General features: G+C 43.2%; 3 protein-coding genes across 4 annotated transcripts; all 3 read left to right on the forward strand.

Moving 5' to 3' along the window:
• Positions 1–145: 145 nt before the first annotated feature.
• Positions 146–8,971, forward strand: aldocb (aldolase C, fructose-bisphosphate, b). Its single transcript, XM_076101221.1, has 9 exons — positions 146–282; positions 5,119–5,235; positions 5,472–5,683; positions 6,154–6,208; positions 6,320–6,480; positions 6,622–6,705; positions 6,797–6,971; positions 7,630–7,829; positions 7,919–8,971. The coding sequence occupies exons 2-9, from the start codon at positions 5,124–5,126 to the stop codon at positions 8,009–8,011; spliced, it is 1,092 nt and encodes a 363-aa protein (XP_075957336.1). The 5' UTR covers positions 146–282; positions 5,119–5,123; the 3' UTR covers positions 8,012–8,971.
• A 1,049-nt stretch (positions 8,972–10,020) lies between these two features.
• Positions 10,021–14,032, forward strand: pigs (phosphatidylinositol glycan anchor biosynthesis, class S). Its single transcript, XM_076102250.1, has 12 exons — positions 10,021–10,054; positions 10,868–11,007; positions 11,101–11,212; positions 11,297–11,386; positions 11,468–11,559; positions 11,803–12,043; positions 12,154–12,296; positions 12,367–12,481; positions 12,568–12,713; positions 12,888–12,988; positions 13,070–13,280; positions 13,430–14,032. The coding sequence occupies exons 1-12, from the start codon at positions 10,036–10,038 to the stop codon at positions 13,706–13,708; spliced, it is 1,689 nt and encodes a 562-aa protein (XP_075958365.1). The 5' UTR covers positions 10,021–10,035; the 3' UTR covers positions 13,709–14,032.
• Positions 14,033–14,275: 243 nt separating this feature from the next.
• On the forward strand, positions 14,276–18,247 carry srsf1b (serine and arginine rich splicing factor 1b). Of its 2 annotated transcripts, XR_012956277.1 has the most exons (5): positions 14,276–14,713; positions 15,799–16,028; positions 16,109–16,281; positions 16,648–17,279; positions 17,657–18,247. XR_012956277.1 is itself a non-coding variant. In XM_076101631.1 (4 exons), the coding sequence occupies exons 1-4, from the start codon at positions 14,520–14,522 to the stop codon at positions 16,837–16,839; spliced, it is 789 nt and encodes a 262-aa protein (XP_075957746.1). In that variant the 5' UTR covers positions 14,276–14,519; the 3' UTR covers positions 16,840–18,247. The 2 variants fall into 2 exon arrangements, 1 of the variants encoding a protein (XP_075957746.1); XM_076101631.1 differs by having other exon boundaries at positions 16,648–18,247.
• Positions 18,248–18,688: the final 441 nt, after the last annotated feature.

Consider the following 18,688-nt stretch of genomic DNA (forward strand, 5'->3'; position numbering starts at 1 on the left):
CTGTAGATTGAAAAACGTTTCACATCTTTTTCCTGTTTCCTTCAAAGATGCAGAATCATGCTGCATCCATTGCACTGAGCTATGGTGACGCTTACCCGACGCATGCGCGTTCGCCTATTCAGCTTTTGGACCGTCACGTGACGCAGCGATGACAGGCTCCGCCCCCCGGTTTAAGGCTTTCGTAAAGGGTCACGTTGCGCTGCAGCAGTGAAACAGGAGACCGCTCTGCATCCTCCGCAACCAGCTCACCTGCTCTCTCTTCGCCCAGACACCCATCAGCAGGTAAGGACCAAATACAAAGAGCCTCAGACACTCTTCATGTGTTATTCATATAGATATATATAGATAATAACGATGATGGGGGTGATGCTGCTCTAACGTCACAACATAAAGCTAACTTTATCTACATTTATTGCAACTGTTAGGATCGTCACCTGTGGCTCGTGCATCCTCACATTGGACTGTAAACTATATCAGTCTCCGCTCTTATTGGTAGTTTTATTTAAAGTTGCGTATTTCACTCCACCGTCGAAATATGCAACAGGAAGAGCACAACAATGATGACCTTCAGGGATGAAGACTGGGCCTGTTGCGTCCGCCCTCTGTTTAAATCAACACTCCAGATGTTTCACGTGTTTAATGACTGTATATTGTGGTTATTTATCCGGATGGCAGCAGTGTCCGTTGTGCCTGTCGGTGTGTATCTGTCCCTGAGCACGTAGACCTCCATGGTGTGATGGGAGGCGGGGCTCGGTCTCGGTTTGTGGCTTCACACGTCAACGCTTCGGCACAACCAGACTTCCTCTTATAATAATGATAATAACACTCAAACATCTATATTTATATTGCGTGAATGGTCACTGTTCACACACACGTGAATATGTGTGTCAGTCTTGTGTGATAAACTGAATATATTTGGGTTTAGGACTAAATAAGCAGTTTCAGTACTGGGCTTGGCCTTGAGATGAGGGACATTTTATAGACCAAAGCATGAATACATTGTGCTGTGGAAAATCTGCATAGTAATTAATAATCTGCATCTAATGATTATTTCCATTGTCATTTAATTTTTGGATTATTTTCTTTAAAAAATGCCCATAAAACTATAAAGATATTCAGTTTACAATCAAAAAAGGCTAAAATACCCATATAATTATTATTTAAGCCCTTATTTAAAACGGGGCTTAAATGATTTGTCGTTTAACTTAATAGTTGCTCATAATTTGTCTGTCAATCAACTAATTGTTTAATTGACTAATCATTTGAGATCTAGAGTAAAGAAACAAAATGGAGGTTCATGCATGAATGACAGCACAACGTAAGAACATAGTGTACATAACATCTATTATAATATAATTTAATGTTAGTAATCATATGGAGGAAAATAAAAACCTCTATTTTAATCCCATTGTCCAACTTGTCATGCAAATTATAGATTTAAAAATTAATTAATTTCACCGGTGTTTAATTAAGGTGTCACCTCGTGTAATCCGCACATTTTCACCAGTGTCACCCTCTCTGCGTACTGCAATGCACGCAGCCTTGACGTCTGGCTGGCTCTGCTGGATCAAGGCCTGAGGATAGAAACACAGGAGCGTGTTTCAAGGCCAGCACCCCTTATGGTAACAACACGCAGCGCTCCAAGAAGGCTTTTTAGAGCTGCCCTGTAGGAGCCATTTCACATCCCTAAAGCTCATGCAGCTTGCAGTGTAGAGAAAAAAACATGGTGGGTAAACCTCAAGATGGTGATAATAATAAATATATCCTATTTTCTATTCAAACAGCCCCATCTCCTCCATACTCCACACACGCTTATAATATTAAAAGGCTACATGTGCCCGTCCCTTCCTGCAGCCAAACACTTGGCAAATATAGTCCGCAAGCTTCAAATATATTGCACTTTCATGCTTGCAGCAATGCTTCAAAACATCACCTGTTGCAGCACGATCGCTATAGATGTAGATTCGGGAGTGAGTTTGTCATTTACGTATATTTGTGGTGTCTCACTACACCCTTGATTGGTAAGTGGGCCGCATGCAGCATGAGTTCTATAGAGAAGGATTGACTGACTGTTGTAGTGTGACGTAACCATCCTGGGGTTTAATGGGTTCCCCTTAAGTTAAAGGCATCCGAGTGGTATAAATGTGAATTTAACTGTCAGTTTTGCGTGTAATCTGTAACTGTAAGTCTGATCTGCAGTGCGATTGCTGTGCACTGCGTTTGGCAGCTAACATGCAGTGATCTCAGTCTTGAGGTTTTTTTTTCATGACGCCACAGTGGGGAGTTGGCTGTTGCATCTTGGTGTCGCAGTGCAGAAGTGGTGTCGGTGAGGCCGACCACGGTGCAACAGGCTGGAGAGGTACACGATGGAGGGACAGTAAAGACAACTAAATACTCATCTCTAGCTGTCTCTCCTTTTCTCAAATGTCGTCCTATTAAAACTGCATTTTCTTTTTAATGACCAATGGCTGAAGTGCCCTCGAGCAACTGGAAACATTCCATTGCTTCGCTTATCTTAATAGTCCATCAGAAATAATTGTTGAAAGTTTTGAAACTTGAATCATATACCTCATTGATTTCCAGGGTGTGTAAGCTACAGCAGAGGATCCATCAATACGAGACGACACATATTTAATCAATATATTAAATATTTACTTATATGACTATTTGTAAAAGAACATTATCAGAATAAAGAATGACTTCAAGGTTACTCCACACCCGGGAAATTGTTTAGCAGAGGTGTTACACCTCATCTCGTTATGCACGCAGTTATTACATTAAGGTTTAATATAATATAACACTGAATGTGTGGCGGTGGCTGTGCGCTAAACGTAATATTATATTTCATGTAATAATTTCATGTGACGTTAACACTGAGGGAGAGACCCATCACCGTCACTCATCCAGCAGTGCATCCGCCAATACATGTTGGCATTAAATCAATATATCTTTACCGTTTACGTGTTCCTCCATTTTGTTACCAAAATGGAGGAACACTATGCAGCATTCCCACCAGGCCTTTCAAAGCTCTCGCCAGCTTGGAGTGGCTAATTGTGATGAAGGATAGCTTTATTTTCAGGGCGTACAAGATTTAAAAATGCCTGAATCCAGTTTGTTTCTGTTGTTTCTAGATGACAGAATGTGCTCAGAAGTAGAAACGTACTATTCACAGTATATAAACATCTTGTTAACCAGTGTTTTGCCACCAAACCTGCTCCAGGCTGATCATATATCAGAGGTAGGTGACATGCACTGCATGGCATTGTCCTTCAAGGTCTTCTTTCCATGCCTTTAGGCAATATAAAAGACTTTTCCAGCCTTCATTTTTGTCATTCAGCTCCATATTTCCAATTGAAAAGAGGACTTTCTTGTTTTTGTTTTAAAGCATATTTGGTAACTTTCCTTTGGTGTTTGACTGAGCATTGCATAAAATGTAGAATCGCTTTGCAATGTTTCCTCAGCGGAAACCGACCACACTTGACCTAAAGTCGGTGAAAATGTATTGTCGATGCACGCAGGTGCTTCACAAAAGACAGCAAGGTATTTGCTGAGCATGACTTTTGTCTGGCCGGCAGTGGAGCAGGGATGTGCACACACAAACGCACGTTATGCCCTTGCCTTCAGGTTGGCCTTTCTCAAGTGTAAATAGCCTCTATTATTCACTGGAGAGGTCTACGTGCACTTTATACTCCTGGTCTAACTTTTCCACTCTGGGGACGTATTGTCCCCTAGCGGGCCTGACCTCTGTAATTTCACCTGCACGTAGGATTTCACAATCAGCAGCGAGCCGTGCCTGACGGTTGTGTTGCGGTAGCTGCACACCGTTTTCATTGAGAGGCCTATGTGTGTGTGTGTGTGTGTGTGTGTGTGTGTGCGCGCGCGTGCTTTAAAGGTTGTTATCTCATAGCTTTAAGCTGAGGATTAACACAAAGGATCTAGGGAATGTCAGACAGTGGCCTACCAAGACCAACCTGCCTCAGTTTGACTGCCAGTGGTCAGTTTATTGTTGAGCTACACCAAACCCTCCTTGTAGTTTATATTCTGTTACATGATACAATTGATGTGCTTTATATTGTAAGATCCAGTGCCCTCACACTAAAATACAAGTTATCCTAAAAGGATGTTCGTCACTCAAGGAGTAGCTTCCAGCCATGAAACGGATTCATCCACAGCTGATCCAATATTCCTTGAGATGAACAAAGCTATAACCGGTGACGTCGCTCGCTGGGCGGGGCTTGGTGCGGCTGACTAGAGAGGGAAGTCACAGCTTGTTCCCTGGCAGAGCCGGCATTAGTGGGAGTGATGCGTTTCAGGAATGTGGCGACAATGGGAATTTACAAACTCCACGCACGCTCATCTTGTATGCGTCCAGTAGGCTGCCTCGGTGGGGCACAGCGTGAGGTTTAAAGGGAAACTAGATGGGGGGGGGGGGGGGGGGTGATTACAAGACATGCATTCATCAAAGCAAAGACATAAAAGGGTCGGTATACGTGCAACGCACAAAGACAGATATAATGACATTAAGGGGAGAACAAGAAACGGTAGAGCGTTGCTGAGGAACGAGCCGTGCTGCATGCAGTCCTGCTGCTACAATGAGGACTGTCAGCAGAATATATAGCAGCCCCGTTGCACAATCACTCCCTCTCTGTCCTCTGTGCTCCTAATGGGGGATGGGGTTACGTAACTGCTTATTTACGGCAGAGTGCAGATGGGAAAACAGAACAAAATAATCTGGTTTGAAGCACTTGTGTGCATGTTGGCACGTCGTGATAACGCTGCTGCTGCTGCCAATATGGCCAGACAACATATCAAAGAGAATATTTTTCAGTTTCTTTCTATTTATATCTAACTCTTATTTACTCTCAGGAATCAGGAAGCGCATCTTCTGCTCATACTCATTGGTTTTTAATCACGACTCACACACATGTTGGCTACTGGGATTGTGTGACTTGAAGTGCCATCTTATAGGACTTTTGTCCCTTTCCCCCATCCTCCCGCCCTTATTAAAAAGAGCTGCAGCGAGGTAGACAATAGAGGGACAAAACAATGAGGCCGGCGCTGGGCAGTCTTCCATGTGGAAACAATGTGACCTCTTCATGGCTTCTCTCTCTGTTTCAGCCACCATGACTCACCAGTATCCCGCACTGACTCCTGAGCAGAAGAAGGAGCTTCAGGACATCGCAGAGAGGATAGTCGCTCCAGGAAAAGGCATCCTCGCAGCCGATGAATCCACCGGTACGCATGCACGCGTGTGTGTGTGTGTGTGTGTGTGGGTGGTTTGCAAAATAACAACAACACTAAAGATCTTTCTTGTGAAGTTAATCACGCAAGAGGAACAATATGATGCATAGATAGATGCAAGTGTCACAAAATCACCAGTCCTGATCTTCTACTGTTCATCCAGTCCAAGTCATGACTGAATACCTGTGTGTGTGTGTGTGTGTGTGTGTGTGTGTGTGTGTTGCTTACAGGCAGCATGGGGAAACGTTTGAACCCCATCGGGGTTGAGAACACAGAGGAGAACAGGCGTCGCTACCGCCAGCTGCTCTTCACAGCCGACCAGCGCATCGACAACTGCATCGGAGGCGTCATCTTCTTCCACGAAACCCTCTACCAGAACACAGACGATGGCACTAACTTCTCCCAGCTCATCCGGGACCGGGACATGGTTGTTGGCATCAAGGTATACAACACTCCATGAAACCTCCAGAGTAGACCTCTTTACTTGAGTCTTTGAAGCTCGGCCTTCTTTTATTGACTGTTTGCTTTGCCTCTGAATGTCCCCACAGCCACGGCGTTGATATTATACTGCAGCCAAGTATTTCAGTTCAGCAGTCAAAAACGTCATCATTTGTTTGGCTGGTAAAACTAGAAAGACTCCTACGTGTATATGAAAACACAGACTCCTCGTCAGCGTGTTTAGACACACACACACACACAAACACACTGGCAGATCAGGAAAAACTGTGTGAAAGAGGACAAACGTTCAGGAAAGTTGTGTTTAGTTGAGAAAGGGTATTTGTATCAGATACTCTGCATGATGTACTCGGTCATATTATAGAAGCAAAAAATGATTCCCTTGAGAATTTTAATTGTGATACATATCACATGTACAACATTATTTTTAAACAATGTCTGCTTCCCTCCGTACAGGTGGACAAAGGTGTTGTGCCTCTCGCTGGAACAGATGGAGAGACCACCACTCAGGGTAGGTGTGACATAAGCAACACACACACTCTCAAAGCCTCACACACTTTACCAAAAACCCCATGCCGTGTTTCTGACGGTTCTGTGTGTGTGTGTGTGTGTTGGAGTGCAGGTTTGGACGGGCTGTCTGAGCGCTGTGCGCAGTACAAGAAGGACGGCGCGGACTTCGCCAAGTGGCGCAGCGTGCTAAAGATCAGCGACACCACGCCCTCCGAGCTGGCCATCCTAGAGAACGCTAATGTTCTGGCACGATATGCCAGCATCTGCCAGCAGGTTGGTGGGAGGGTTTTGTTTAGTAATGTTAAAGATATTTAATTTTTATTAAATGTGGGACACACTTTTGAACATTATAACAAACTCTTCATATCTGATATGAGAGTTTGCCTTAAACGTACACTTTGCAATGTCTCCTAGAATGGTATTGTTCCTATTGTGGAACCTGAGATCCTTCCTGATGGAGAACATGACCTGAAGCGTTGCCAGTACGTCAGTGAGAAGGTGAATTTACTGAAGACTATATGACACAAACCAGTGTAAACGTCCCGTAAAGTTTCTGTTTGACATACAAGCGTCTCTCTCCTGCTGCTAGGTCCTAGCTGCAGTGTACAAGGCCCTGTCAGACCACCATGTGTATCTGGAAGGGACTCTGCTGAAACCCAACATGGTCACACCTGGACACGCTTGCCCCACCAAGTACAGCAGCGAGGAAATCGCGATGGCTACCGTCACCGCCCTGCGCCGCACCGTTCCTCCTGCTGTCACGGGTCAGAGACGGACCTCAAATCTACTCATTTATTATTCTAAAAATACACTTGCTGCTGTAGTATAAATAATGTATTGTGTAAATTCTTTATTTTTATTATTTCTGAATAATTTTTGCATTTATTTTACTGGAAATGATTCTGTGATTTGATACAGATTTGAAGTGAAATAGAGAGACATTTAAGACTGTTATTATATTTTAGTCAGTATTTAATTTAGCTGCATTACGTCCATTTAAACAGTTTAATTAAAGTAAATATTTATTCATCACTCATTTATTGCTGGGAATTGTTCTGTATTAATTGAATTGTATGCTTGCTTGTATAACTGACCTGCTGTGCTATGACTTCAGGGTGTGTTAGCTTAGCGTATAATTGGAATGAATTAATTGGATGCGTACCAGTCGAGTGCTGCCTCCATTTTACATATAATTAGTGCCAAATTACAATACAGTACTTTCTGGGAAATTACATAAGGAATTATTCGGATGTATTGTAAGAGAATGCATTGTTATACATCAAGATAACTTATTTGTTCCAACTGCTGATATTAAGAAGGCCAGATAATTTCCATTTATAGCATTTGAAGGCTTCAGTGTATGAAATCAGGTTTGAGAAGATAAATAATGTCTGTATTTGCTTGTTTCTGTTTTATTCTCAGGAGTGACGTTCTTGTCAGGTGGCCAGTCTGAAGAAGAGGCCAGCATGAACCTCAACGCCATCAACAACTGTCCACTCGCCAAGCCCTGGGCGCTGACTTTCTCCTACGGCCGCGCCCTGCAGGCCTCCGCCCTGAACGCATGGAGAGGAGAGCTGAACAACGAGAAGGCCGCTGCCGAGGAGTTCATCAAACGCGCAGAGGTCCGACAAAACCGCGAACCGTGAGAATGTTACCGAAACTCCCTCTGTGCGATGTTGTTAACAGACCCTTTTTTTCGTCTCTTCTTCAGGCAAACGGTCTGGCTGCGCTCGGCAAGTATGAGTCTTCTGACAGCGGTACCGCCGCGGGAAAATCCCTCTACGTGGCGAATCACGCCTACTAAACATCCGCCACATTACACTGTGGTCTAGTTATAATCCTATATCTGCTCTGCTGTTCCCCCTCACTCCTCCATCAATCACAGGCCTGCGCTGTCTACTGTACTTTAGAGATGTCAGAGTTAATATAAATTACATGATTAGAAGTGTATTTAAAAACATAATGGGAAACTAACATACTAACGGGAACAGGCTTGTTTTTATTTCTATACAACCAAACAAATCAAAATTAGGAAATCAGAAGCTAAACAACGTTAACAGTAGATCATGATAATCAGTCAGGATTCTGTCTCACTTTCTCCCGCACATGATAAATCTTGAGCCACTCCCAAACAGGGAGGTGTATGTGTTTGTGTGTGTCGGTGTTTCGCTTCTGTCAAAAACGCAGTATTGGCTCATCCTTAAAGCGCTAAACTAACATCCTGCCTGACAGTGAGACCAACTGATTTATTAGTGGCATCGACATATCCATTAAGGGACAAGAGACTAAGACGAACAGTGTGAAGACGTTGACTTTTCAGATTTAAGTTGATCTTTTGAGCGACTGTCCAAGAGTGCGGAGTGCTTGTAGCTCCAGCAGAGGTCTGTAGACCCTCACCAAGATTCATCTTAATGTTTCTGTTCACACGCCTCTAATCAGAGAACATCTTGTGTGTCTATTCTCAGTATAACATTATCTTTAAACTACATGCAGTAATACATGTATTCAGTTGTGTGAAGCTGTCGATATTATGTGATGCTTGTGTGTGTGTCACCCACCCCCCTCCTGATTCCCCCCAGCCCGCCCCACAGGAGATGAGATGGTATCTATTGACATAATGTGGACCAATACCTGGGGTTAGCAGCGGGGGGAATCAGTCACTGCTGTGTTGGAATACTGTGATGTGTGTGATGTTAATATTGTTCTTGAATCACTTTGTGTGTCAAATAGTGGAGAAAAATAAACCTAAGAACTAAAAAAACCAGCCCGAAATCTTTTTGTGTTGCATTATTGACTCTATTCTTATGATGGCTATACCAAAATTGTATCTTTGGATACACTTGTCACAAGTCATGCAATAGCCTTCTTGTATTACTTTATATGTCATGTTCACCCAGCCTATTTACTTCCAGTTAGTTAATTACAGTGGTGGGAGAAGTATTAAGCAATAACCCACTTTTACTATTGTATATGATGTTTTACTGGTGCATTAGTGTACGATGCATTTTACTGCTGTAGAAGTTCATGGTTGTGCAGATTTCAACTACTCTGTATACTTTTGGGTAGTCTACAGTAATACATCATATTCTATATGAACATGTTTGTAGCGTAGCTGTGCTTTGCAAACCTTGCTTCTCTAGAAAGTAAACTTTTCCTGAGCTCAGAAAAGTGACAAAAAGTGATGCATTTTCCGGCTGATCAAAGAGGGTTTTAAATATATTTTTGTTTAAGAAGTAAGCTAATTTCCTCAACCCATTAAGGAACACTTCATCCTTAACACAATACAGCTAAATCTTGCATTTGTGGCCTAAAGGTTATACCAGAAAAGGTCACCAGGACTATCCTGAGATCAGCTTGATCATCATCATTAGTAAGCCTCAAAATGTATGTAGTCTTGACACTAAACAAGTAAGTGACATAAGATTTCTTTTTCTGGTCAAATGTGTATTTATGAACAAATCTAAGTGTTTATTTAAGCCACCGCGTGGGGCGCTGGTTGCCAATTTCTCACATTGTGTTTGTGCGTTTGAAATGTTCACCGGGTGGGCTGACGGTTACTGCCCTCTCGCCATCTCTTTGTGTAGGACGAACAAAGATTTGTTAAATACAATATTAACTAAGTTAAATTAAATTGCGGCTATACTGTTTATAAGAAGGCTATGTATCTGGATCACGACTTGCTGTTGTTGTACCACACACACAATGTATATATAAGAAGGTATCTGTGGTACCACATGAACCGCCCCGTTTAGTTCTTAATTTCGATCACGTGATATTTGACTGTATTCTTCCGGATAACAAACGCACCCATTCGGCTCACTGACAGAAATGGCTACCACGGAAGTGGGTGAGTAGCTTCACAACTGAATCATGTTTTCATGATTTCCCTCCTTCGTAAAGGCAGCATTCATACCCGTTTACAGCTGTTTTTTAGAGCGCGTTTCACACGTGCAAACCGTTACAACAGACCCAAGCACGAGGCCGCTTTCTGAACGGTCAGACCCTCTGAAGCTAACAGTTAGCTAGCAGCAGTTAGCTAGCAATGAAGCTATCACTATTCTAGTTCTAGTATTCATCATTATGTATGTTTTATTTCACAATTACAACAACATTGTAGTTCCTGAATTCTCGTCAAATGGAGTAAAACGCCTAATTTCTCAGTATTTTGTATTTTTCTAGTTTTAAAACCAAACCAGGTCATGCAGCCATTCAACGTCGCTGTGTGTGTTGACCAATTGATGTTGACTATAGCTTACAATCTTTGCATCTTAATACGTAGTACTCGTCATTAATGGACTAATCAGATATGTAAACATATTATTCAATCAATGGCCAATCCTCTGCCTGCCATGTACTTTGAGATACCAATATAATCATGATACAGGAACTTTTTTGGAAAGCTGTTAATGTATAAAATAATGAGACAGAAACATCTGTTATTGGTTAGTCTAGTGACAAATCAAGGTATTCGTCACATTGATATACATTTTAAAAATCCATTATTGCCATAAAACAGTCCTGTGCATTGATTTGCTAATCAACCAGAGATAATACAGGAAGAGCAAACTAGTGTAAATGGCAAACTCTCTGACGGTTGTAACGTCTGTATGTCCAGTAATGCCTCGAGGCTCATCTGTCTCACTGTCTGTCTGTCTCTCAGAGCGTAGGCGAGGCCACCTGGCTGCTCTGTCCATAGCAGCCGTGGTCATCATCGTGGGCGTCCCTCTGTGGTGGAGAACCACTGAGACGTACCGCGCCTGGCTGCCTGTCACTCAGATAAATGAGTTGTCTAATCTGCAGGTTCGTTCATGCTTCCTGCTATTAATTACATGTTGCCGTCTTGTTATCCATTTTATCCTCTCATGTGTAATACATGTTTATTTATCTTTGTAGCTACAGTTGAGTGCTGATGTGGAGGTTGTGTTTGCGCGTGGGACGGTGACACCAGAACAGCAGAAGAAGTTCCCACTGACACAGACACAGGATGAGGAACACACAGTCTATGGTGATTTATTCATTAACGCAGTCTTTGTTTTGTCTTGTGGTTACACTGCAAGGTAATAAATGCCTCTATTTTTTTTGTTTCCAGAGGACACCGCTTTGAGGTACAGGTATGAGACAAAGTACCGCACAGCTACGATCATGGAGGAGGACGCCCTGAACCAGCCCACTGCTGCAGGTGAGGTGTTGTCTACCCGTCAAATCGTGTGAAACCGCGGATCATAATTTCTCTCCTCCTCTCTCGTTCTTCTGTTTACAGAGGCCGATCTATCTTTGCACACGCTCAGTGAGAGTCCGTGTGGGTCTTTGGTTGTGTACGTGATCCCAGAGTCATCTTCACTGCTGCCTGAGGTTAAATCTCTCTTTTTGTTCCCCCTTGTATTTAGTTTTAAAGAGTACTGTTGATCCTTTCATATTCTGTCTGTGCATAGTTTTATGTTATGATGAATGGTGATTTTAACTTTTCTCAGCTCATGTATCTCTGTGGAATTTAGTGTATCATTACTTCTTAGAGATACAGTACAATATAGTACTTTCTGCACAGCTGAGACTCTGTAGTAGTAGATACCGGTAATATACCTTCATGCCTCTTAGGATGTGGACGTGTATGTCGGTCAGCGGCGGACAGCCCTGCTGCGTATCGGTGCCCAGATGAGAGTGGGCAAGACACTGGATCAGTTACTGGCTCACCTGGAGCCGCGGACCAAGCAGGTGCTGCAGGTGATGTCGTTCAGCCACACCGACATCACCGCGGCCCTCAGCGACAGAGTCCGCCTCAGCCCTGGCAACAAAGAGAGCATCGCTGACAGCATGAGAGCCTTTAAATCCAGCCCAGGTTGGTCTTTGTTTCAGCACAGAGTGGACCGATTTGGTTTCCTTATCCAGTCAGTGTGTGCTTTAACTATGTAACCAGTGTTTTCCTGTTTGTTTCTATCTTCTCTTTAGGTTATGAGATAACATTCAGTCTGCTGAACCCAGACCCAAAGTCACACCGGCTGCACTGGGACATAGAGGGTGCTGTGCAGACCTACATCCAACCTTTGCTCACAAAACTGGCCTCTGTGGCCAACTTTAGCATCGACTCTCAGGTAATGTGTGAATGTGCACGGTTACAGGATGCTCGGCCATTGTATGTTAATGAACATATTCTCCTCACAGACCTTATACTACGCCATGCTCGGTGTCAACCCGCGCTTTGACAGCAACCTCGGGGCCTACACGCTCAACTCTGACAGCCTTGCCCATGTGATCAACCCTGTGGAGGCTAGACTGGGTAAAAGAAAACACACACTGAATGTTGTGTCGGTTGTCCTGATGTATTTATATATAATTGTCTTTTTTTTTGCATTTGATTTTAAGGCTCAAATGCTGCATCTTCCAACCCGGTGTTGAATTTTCTTCTGTACGTCCCGGATGCCCACCATTCACCCCTTCACATTCATGACCGCAAGAAACAAGAAGTGCCCTCTAATGCGTTTCACTCTCCACGTTGGGGTGGAATTATGGTAAAATAATCTTAAGGCAACACTGGGTGACAGTGGTCTGACTACTATGAATTCATTTTCAGTGAATATGTCATATATTACTAATAATTTGTTAGGTATAAAGTGATTTTGCACTCTTCATTTGCTGTTTTGGGTCCAGATCAACCAAATAATGTCTTATCCATGTTGTTATAGATCTATAATGTTAATAGTTTCTATGGACCAGAGGCTGTGTTCCCTGTTGATCTCAACATCGACATGGCCAAAGTCATGGGAGTCTTTCTCGCACAGCTTCGGTAAGTGGACACCTACTGTACGACGGGCGTATAGCTTTTCATGTAAACGCGAGGTAACTCTGCTGCACCGTGTCCTGTCAGACTGTTGCTGGGTGTGCAGACATCCACCGCTCCCTCTGGCTTCCTGGTGGCACCGTGCGGCAGCACAGGCCTGGCCGATTGGGAGCTGGACCGTCTCATGTGGAGTCGGACTGTGGAGAATGTTGCAACAGCAACCACGACCATCACGTCACTGGCACAGCTGTTGGACCAAATAGGCAACATTGTTATCAATGATAACATTGCTGAACAGGTAAGAAGCACACACACACCCTTGCATTAATCAGTAGTAAGCTGCTTATAGGAACACAATGTCAGGCTGAATGAATGAACAAATTACAGTGCTTTTTTCAACTCAAAAAGAAGTTGCCTGTTATACTATTCTGTTTCATATTTCCTCAGGTGTCCAGTGCCGTCACGTCTCTCCAGCTGGCTGTGGCTGAGTTGGAGGCCGGGAACCTCCGCTTTGCTCTGCAGTACAGTAAAGAGGCCATCCTGGCATCAGAGAGGGCCTTCTTTGACCCTTCACTCCTGCATCTCCTCTACTTCCCTGATGACCAGAAGTTTGCTATCTACATACCCCTCTTCCTGCCTATGTGTGTGCCTATTCTTCTGTCGCTGCTCAAAATAGTGTCTGACGCTCGACAGAAACGCAGAGAGAAGCAAGCCAAAAAGGACTGAGGACGCATGAAGGGAAGATGTGATGAACAGGTGGTCTGGACAAAACACACGTTATGAACTGTTTTGTCAGTGGCCTTGACATTTAGGTACAGCAGTGTGCATGAAGAAAGACTCGTTTGCAGCATTGGGGTGTGGAAATTACAAAACGGTAATTTATTGTTTCATGTAAGGAATTGTGTTTACTTTAAGATTTTAATGAATGGCTGCCGACGCTGTGTGACACTGTATACTGGAACGCTTGAATTGTTATAAATGTGTACAAATTTTATATTTGAATTCCACTTTCTTTTCTAAGTTATTAACAAATAAAAACTTAAGTTGTAACTCGTATTTTTTTTCTCTGTGGTTAGCAAGAAAATAAGAACACTTGAGTATTTTGATATGATCAAAAGCTTCAGAAAAGCTCCTTTATGAACGTTGAGGTGACATCGTTTTTTTTATCAACCTTTGTTTCAAAGGCTAGAGCTTTTTGTTTTAAACTCAACGGGATGGAGGACACTTCCACTACTGTGCGGTAGGTGGCGGTGTGCGCACATTTAAAGGTGGTTGTAATCCGTCGCACCACAGAAGAAGAGCGCTTTGTTGGAGGAAGGCTACGGTCGCGGCGCACAAGTTTTAGCTCGTGTGAATTTTTATATTTGGGAAATCCACCCCGAAGGTTTCAGCTGTACCGTTAGCTACATAGCTATCACGTAATTCGCCGACTATATATTCTATCCAGTTATATATCTACGCGCCATCCTAACGTCTGCTCGGCCAGTTTTGCTAACTTCCTTAGCTAGCTGTTATTGTTAGCTAGTTCTGTGCTAACATGTCTGGCGGAGGTGTAGTCCGAGGACCTGCGGGGAGCAACGATTGTCGTATCTACGTGGGGAATCTTCCCCCTGATATCCGCTCAAAGGACGTGGAAGATTTGTTCTACAAATATGGAGCCATCCGCGATATCGATCTGAAGAACCGAAGAGGAGGACCGCCGTTCGCCTTCGTGCAGTTCGAGGACCCGAGGTGAGCTGCGGTCTCCCGCCACGCTCCGTTGTTACCGTCGGTCTGCACGTGTTTCCAAAGCCAATATCTAAAAAACAACCATCAATAGGCACATGCACACACCCAGCTGCGAGTTTATTAGGTATAACCTGCAACAAATAACATATTCTTGAAGGTTAAAATGTTAAAACTGTTTCATACGTTGATTGATTTACGTGGTCATTTTGGAGGGAGTATTTTGTAGCGCTATTGACTATTGTATTATACAGAGATGCGTTTGTAATATTTAGTCAACCTTAATTTACTGCATTAGTTTTCGCTAACGCGTGGTGTGTCCAATGAATATCGTATTTGCATAAAAGTAAACTGGATTGGTTCCACCGAAACCCGTTCCCACCAAACGTTTGCTTCTCTAAAGTACCAACAACCTGGCCAACCAGTTAATCCGTAAAACTAATGTAATGCTGCAATTTAAAGCTGCAGTCAGTGGTGTAGTGGAGGGTATACGGGGTTTCTATTACACCCACCTATCAGGCAAAAGCCCTCTGAATACATGAGTATACCCACTTCTAGATAACTCACCCACCTCTGCGATCATTAATTGGTCAGCTGATCGACAGTCAATTTGTTATTAATTTTTCAAAATTCCCCTTCCAGCTTTTCAAATGTGGAAAGTGCTTTCTTTTGTTGTTTGTTGTAACATGTCTTGATATTGAGGCCAAAGACTAAACGATAGAGGACTGATATCTCTTTCCTTACACAAAGACGATTAATTAAAGCAACTAATTGACAAAAAAAAAAAAAGATTATTTTTTTCTTTTCTTTTTTTTCACAGCACATTAAACTCTTTATATGTGATACTAGTTTCCTGTATAAATCTATGAGGCCACATATGGGTTTGTATTAACACGAAGAAAAGAACATATCTCTTTTCTCAGAGAATACACAAATTCAGCAAGATTCATTTTCTCCACTGGTTTAATCAGTTTAGTTTAGTTTGCAAGATAATATGTTACGATTAATAAATCGGCTGAACTGGTATCTTGGGCCCTTAACTAGTAACGCTCTGTGTGAATGTAGCTGATTGAAGTTTGATGATTTCACAGGGATTCTGAGGATGCCGTCTACGGGCGTGATGGTTACGACTACGATGGCTACCGCTTGCGCGTTGAGTTTCCTAGAAGTGGACGGGGAGGCGGAGGAGGAGGCGGTGGTGATCGCGGCGGTGGCGGCGGCGGGGGGGGCGGTGGTGGTGGTGGTGGTGGACCAATGGGACCCCAGAGGGGAAGGCATGGCCCGCCCTCTCGACGCTCGGAGTACAGGGTTCTTGTGTCAGGTGGGTGATGTTTTGTATGTCACTCTTCACCAAAAGTGTATAAATGAAAGTACGAGTCTCACACCACTTTTCCCTGTCAGGTCTTCCGTCCAGTGGAAGCTGGCAGGACCTGAAGGATCATATGCGAGAGGCAGGTGATGTATGTTATGCTGATGTGTACCGCGATGGCACCGGGGTAGTTGAGTTTGTACGCAAAGAAGACATGTCCTACGCTGTCCGTCAATTGGACAACACCAAGTTTCGTTCTCACGAGGTACGTATGGGGCTGCAGCCTCCCGCTAACTTAATAAGGAATGGTTTTCTCAAAGGAAGAAGGTGGAAATGACCGGGCAGTAAGTAAATGCCAGCGTTAGGTTTGAATGGTTATTCAAGGTTTTTCATCATAATGCTATGCCTGTCGCTCGTGTAGTGAAGATAACTGATGGTAGCGTGGTAAGAATATGCTTCACTGCGTGGCTTATTTATCAGAATGTCTTGGCCCACTTCTGGTTGTTAAACTATTGAACCTCAAAACAGATGTTTTGTAAGTCAAGCAGAGGTCTTAAAGATGACAAAGACAACTTACACATGCTAATCGATGCTTGCTTGTGTGTGTGTGTGTGTGTGTGTGTGTGTTTAGGGAGAGACTGCCTACATTCATGTGAAGGTGGACGGTCCTCGCAGCCCGAGCTATGGTCGTTCTCGCTCTCGTAGCCGGAGCCGGAGTCGCAGCCGGAGCCGGACCCCCAGCCCGAGCCAAAGCAAGAGCGGGTCCCGTCGCAGCAGAGGGTCTCCCCGTTACTCTCCCCGCCGCTCTCGCTCCCGCACCTAGAGCTAACGCAACGGTGTGACTCTGGAGCCGGAGAGGAAGTCTTCACATCACTCAACAAATCCTGTATACTCATCATGGATCATCTCATGATACCTGTTTACACTGTCTTCTTGTGTATCTCCCTCCCCCTCCCCACACACACACACACTTTTTGTTGCAGTTTTCTTATTTAGATATCATTTTTTGTCCACGGACCCATTCTTCCTTGTCCCTTTCTCACCATCAGTTTTCTGATCTGTCACCCTTCCCCATACTTTTCTTCTACTTGTCCTCCTACGCTTTTTGTTTTGAAGCATCAACCTCTTTGAAGCATATACTACTGTCCTTTTGACCCTCTTGTGTGTCTCTCTGTAGAGTTCAGAGGAACAGGATAGGATGGGAACAGAGGAAACAGTTCATATTAAGATAAACAGGAGGAGGAGTCAAATATGGCACCAATGGTATGATGGCTGTGCCTTGTCAACTGTGAAATCTGCATTATAAGGCTGTTCAGTTTTTTAAACATGCACTTGACAATAGAGTGCTGTTGTTGAATGTTTTCAGTTGTAACAAGTTCTGTATACCACTTTGTATTTGGAGACTCAAAACTTGTGGTTTGTTGTTGTTGTTTTGTTTTATTTTTGCTTTTGCTCGTCTTCGTCTTTTAGTCTCCAAAGTAAATTTTAGTTGTTTGGGAATGATTATATAGGGTGTTCCCTGTTTTTCACCAAGTAAACTCCCTCGTAGATGCATTTATTGACATTTTTTAATTTTGGTATTTTCTGAAGGTGTGATTCTAACTTGCCTCCTTCTCTTTGGTTCTGCTGGTATTCTGAAGGTTTGGACTGGGCTCATTGTCCCCCCATTCCGGAGCCGGATCAGGATTCAGGATCAGAGCAGGATTAGGATTAGGCTTCAGGATGGATACATGGATCAGGAGCATGGGAGCATTTTACCGGGAGATGATCCTGACCCCTGGCCCTGTCCACATAACCACGTCAAACTGGAAATAGGGAAATATTCAAACCAAATTGGCTTTCAAATAATCCAAATTATTTTTTATTTTTTTTTCCATTTTGTGTGGGACCTCAGAGACACAATTACTGCCGGCACTGTGACAACCGATTATTTTTGTTTTTCAAAATTATAAAAAAAAAAAGGAAGGAAAAAAACCAGGAGGAGGGCTGGGAGGTGCAGGATGGATCCACACGCGTAAGGAGAGTGGTAAATAGTGAGCGGCCATTAACAGCGGAGTAGGGAGGGAAGAGGGAGGACTAGGACGCGACAAGGGAATGTGACCTTAACGTGGTTTGTATCTTTTTCTTAGGTCAGTCTTTTGCTGCAGACGATGATTTGATTGATTTTCTTAAGTATGATCTCCAGTATCCTAAAGCTTTATTCTCTTTTAATAAAAATTTCAATAACATAGGTCAAGTGTTTGTGCTGTTGTTTTTTTCCACAGTATGTCTTGATACCACAAAAGGTGCCTTAAGTCACCAAATACATGCAGGAGATTTAAGAAGTACATTTGTCTCTGAAAACTAGGGAACTGAGATAAAGTTGGAGATTTTTACTGGCAGACGGTCCAACCCCTGTCCCACAATCTATAACCATCAAATAGTGGACTATTCAAAATAAATTGGCTGTCAGACAAAAGAGTTTCTTTTAGTGTGGGACCTCATATGCAATCACAGAGGAGTGATTGTTTTGTTTGGATTATACTTTCAAAAATATATATCAAAATGGGGAGGGCAGGAAGGTACATCCATGATTTAAGCACATGAAGATATGAATTGTGGGTAATCATTAATAGTTAAGGAAGAGAGATCTGTGAGGCTATCTATTCAATGAAAGCTACATTTAAACTTTA

The sequence above is a fragment of the Anarhichas minor genome, unplaced genomic scaffold, assembly GCF_050575085.1.
Source record: "Anarhichas minor isolate MPS153535 unplaced genomic scaffold, ASM5057508v1 ptg000027l, whole genome shotgun sequence".
Taxonomy (NCBI): Eukaryota; Metazoa; Chordata; class Actinopteri; order Perciformes; family Anarhichadidae; genus Anarhichas; species Anarhichas minor.

Bases quoted from the DNA above. Each gene is read 5' to 3' on its own strand.
- aldocb (XM_076101221.1), top strand. From the start codon at position 5,124: ATGACTCACCAGTATCCCGCACTGACTCCTGAGCAGAAGAAGGAGCTT. The intron at 5,236-5,471 runs GTACGCATGCAC...TGTTGCTTACAG, and splicing joins CGCAGCCGATGAATCCACCG to GCAGCATGGGGAAACGTTTG. The intron at 6,481-6,621 runs GTTGGTGGGAGG...AATGTCTCCTAG, and splicing joins ATGCCAGCATCTGCCAGCAG to AATGGTATTGTTCCTATTGT.
- pigs (XM_076102250.1), top strand. The intron at 12,297-12,366 runs GTAATGTGTGAA...TTCTCCTCACAG, and splicing joins ACTTTAGCATCGACTCTCAG to ACCTTATACTACGCCATGCT. The intron at 12,482-12,567 runs GTAAAAGAAAAC...TTTGATTTTAAG, and splicing joins CCCTGTGGAGGCTAGACTGG to GCTCAAATGCTGCATCTTCC.
- srsf1b (XM_076101631.1), top strand. From the start codon at position 14,520: ATGTCTGGCGGAGGTGTAGTCCGAGGACCTGCGGGGAGCAACGATTGT. The intron at 14,714-15,798 runs GTGAGCTGCGGT...ATGATTTCACAG, and splicing joins GTGCAGTTCGAGGACCCGAG to GGATTCTGAGGATGCCGTCT. The intron at 16,282-16,647 runs GTACGTATGGGG...GTGTGTGTTTAG, and splicing joins CCAAGTTTCGTTCTCACGAG to GGAGAGACTGCCTACATTCA.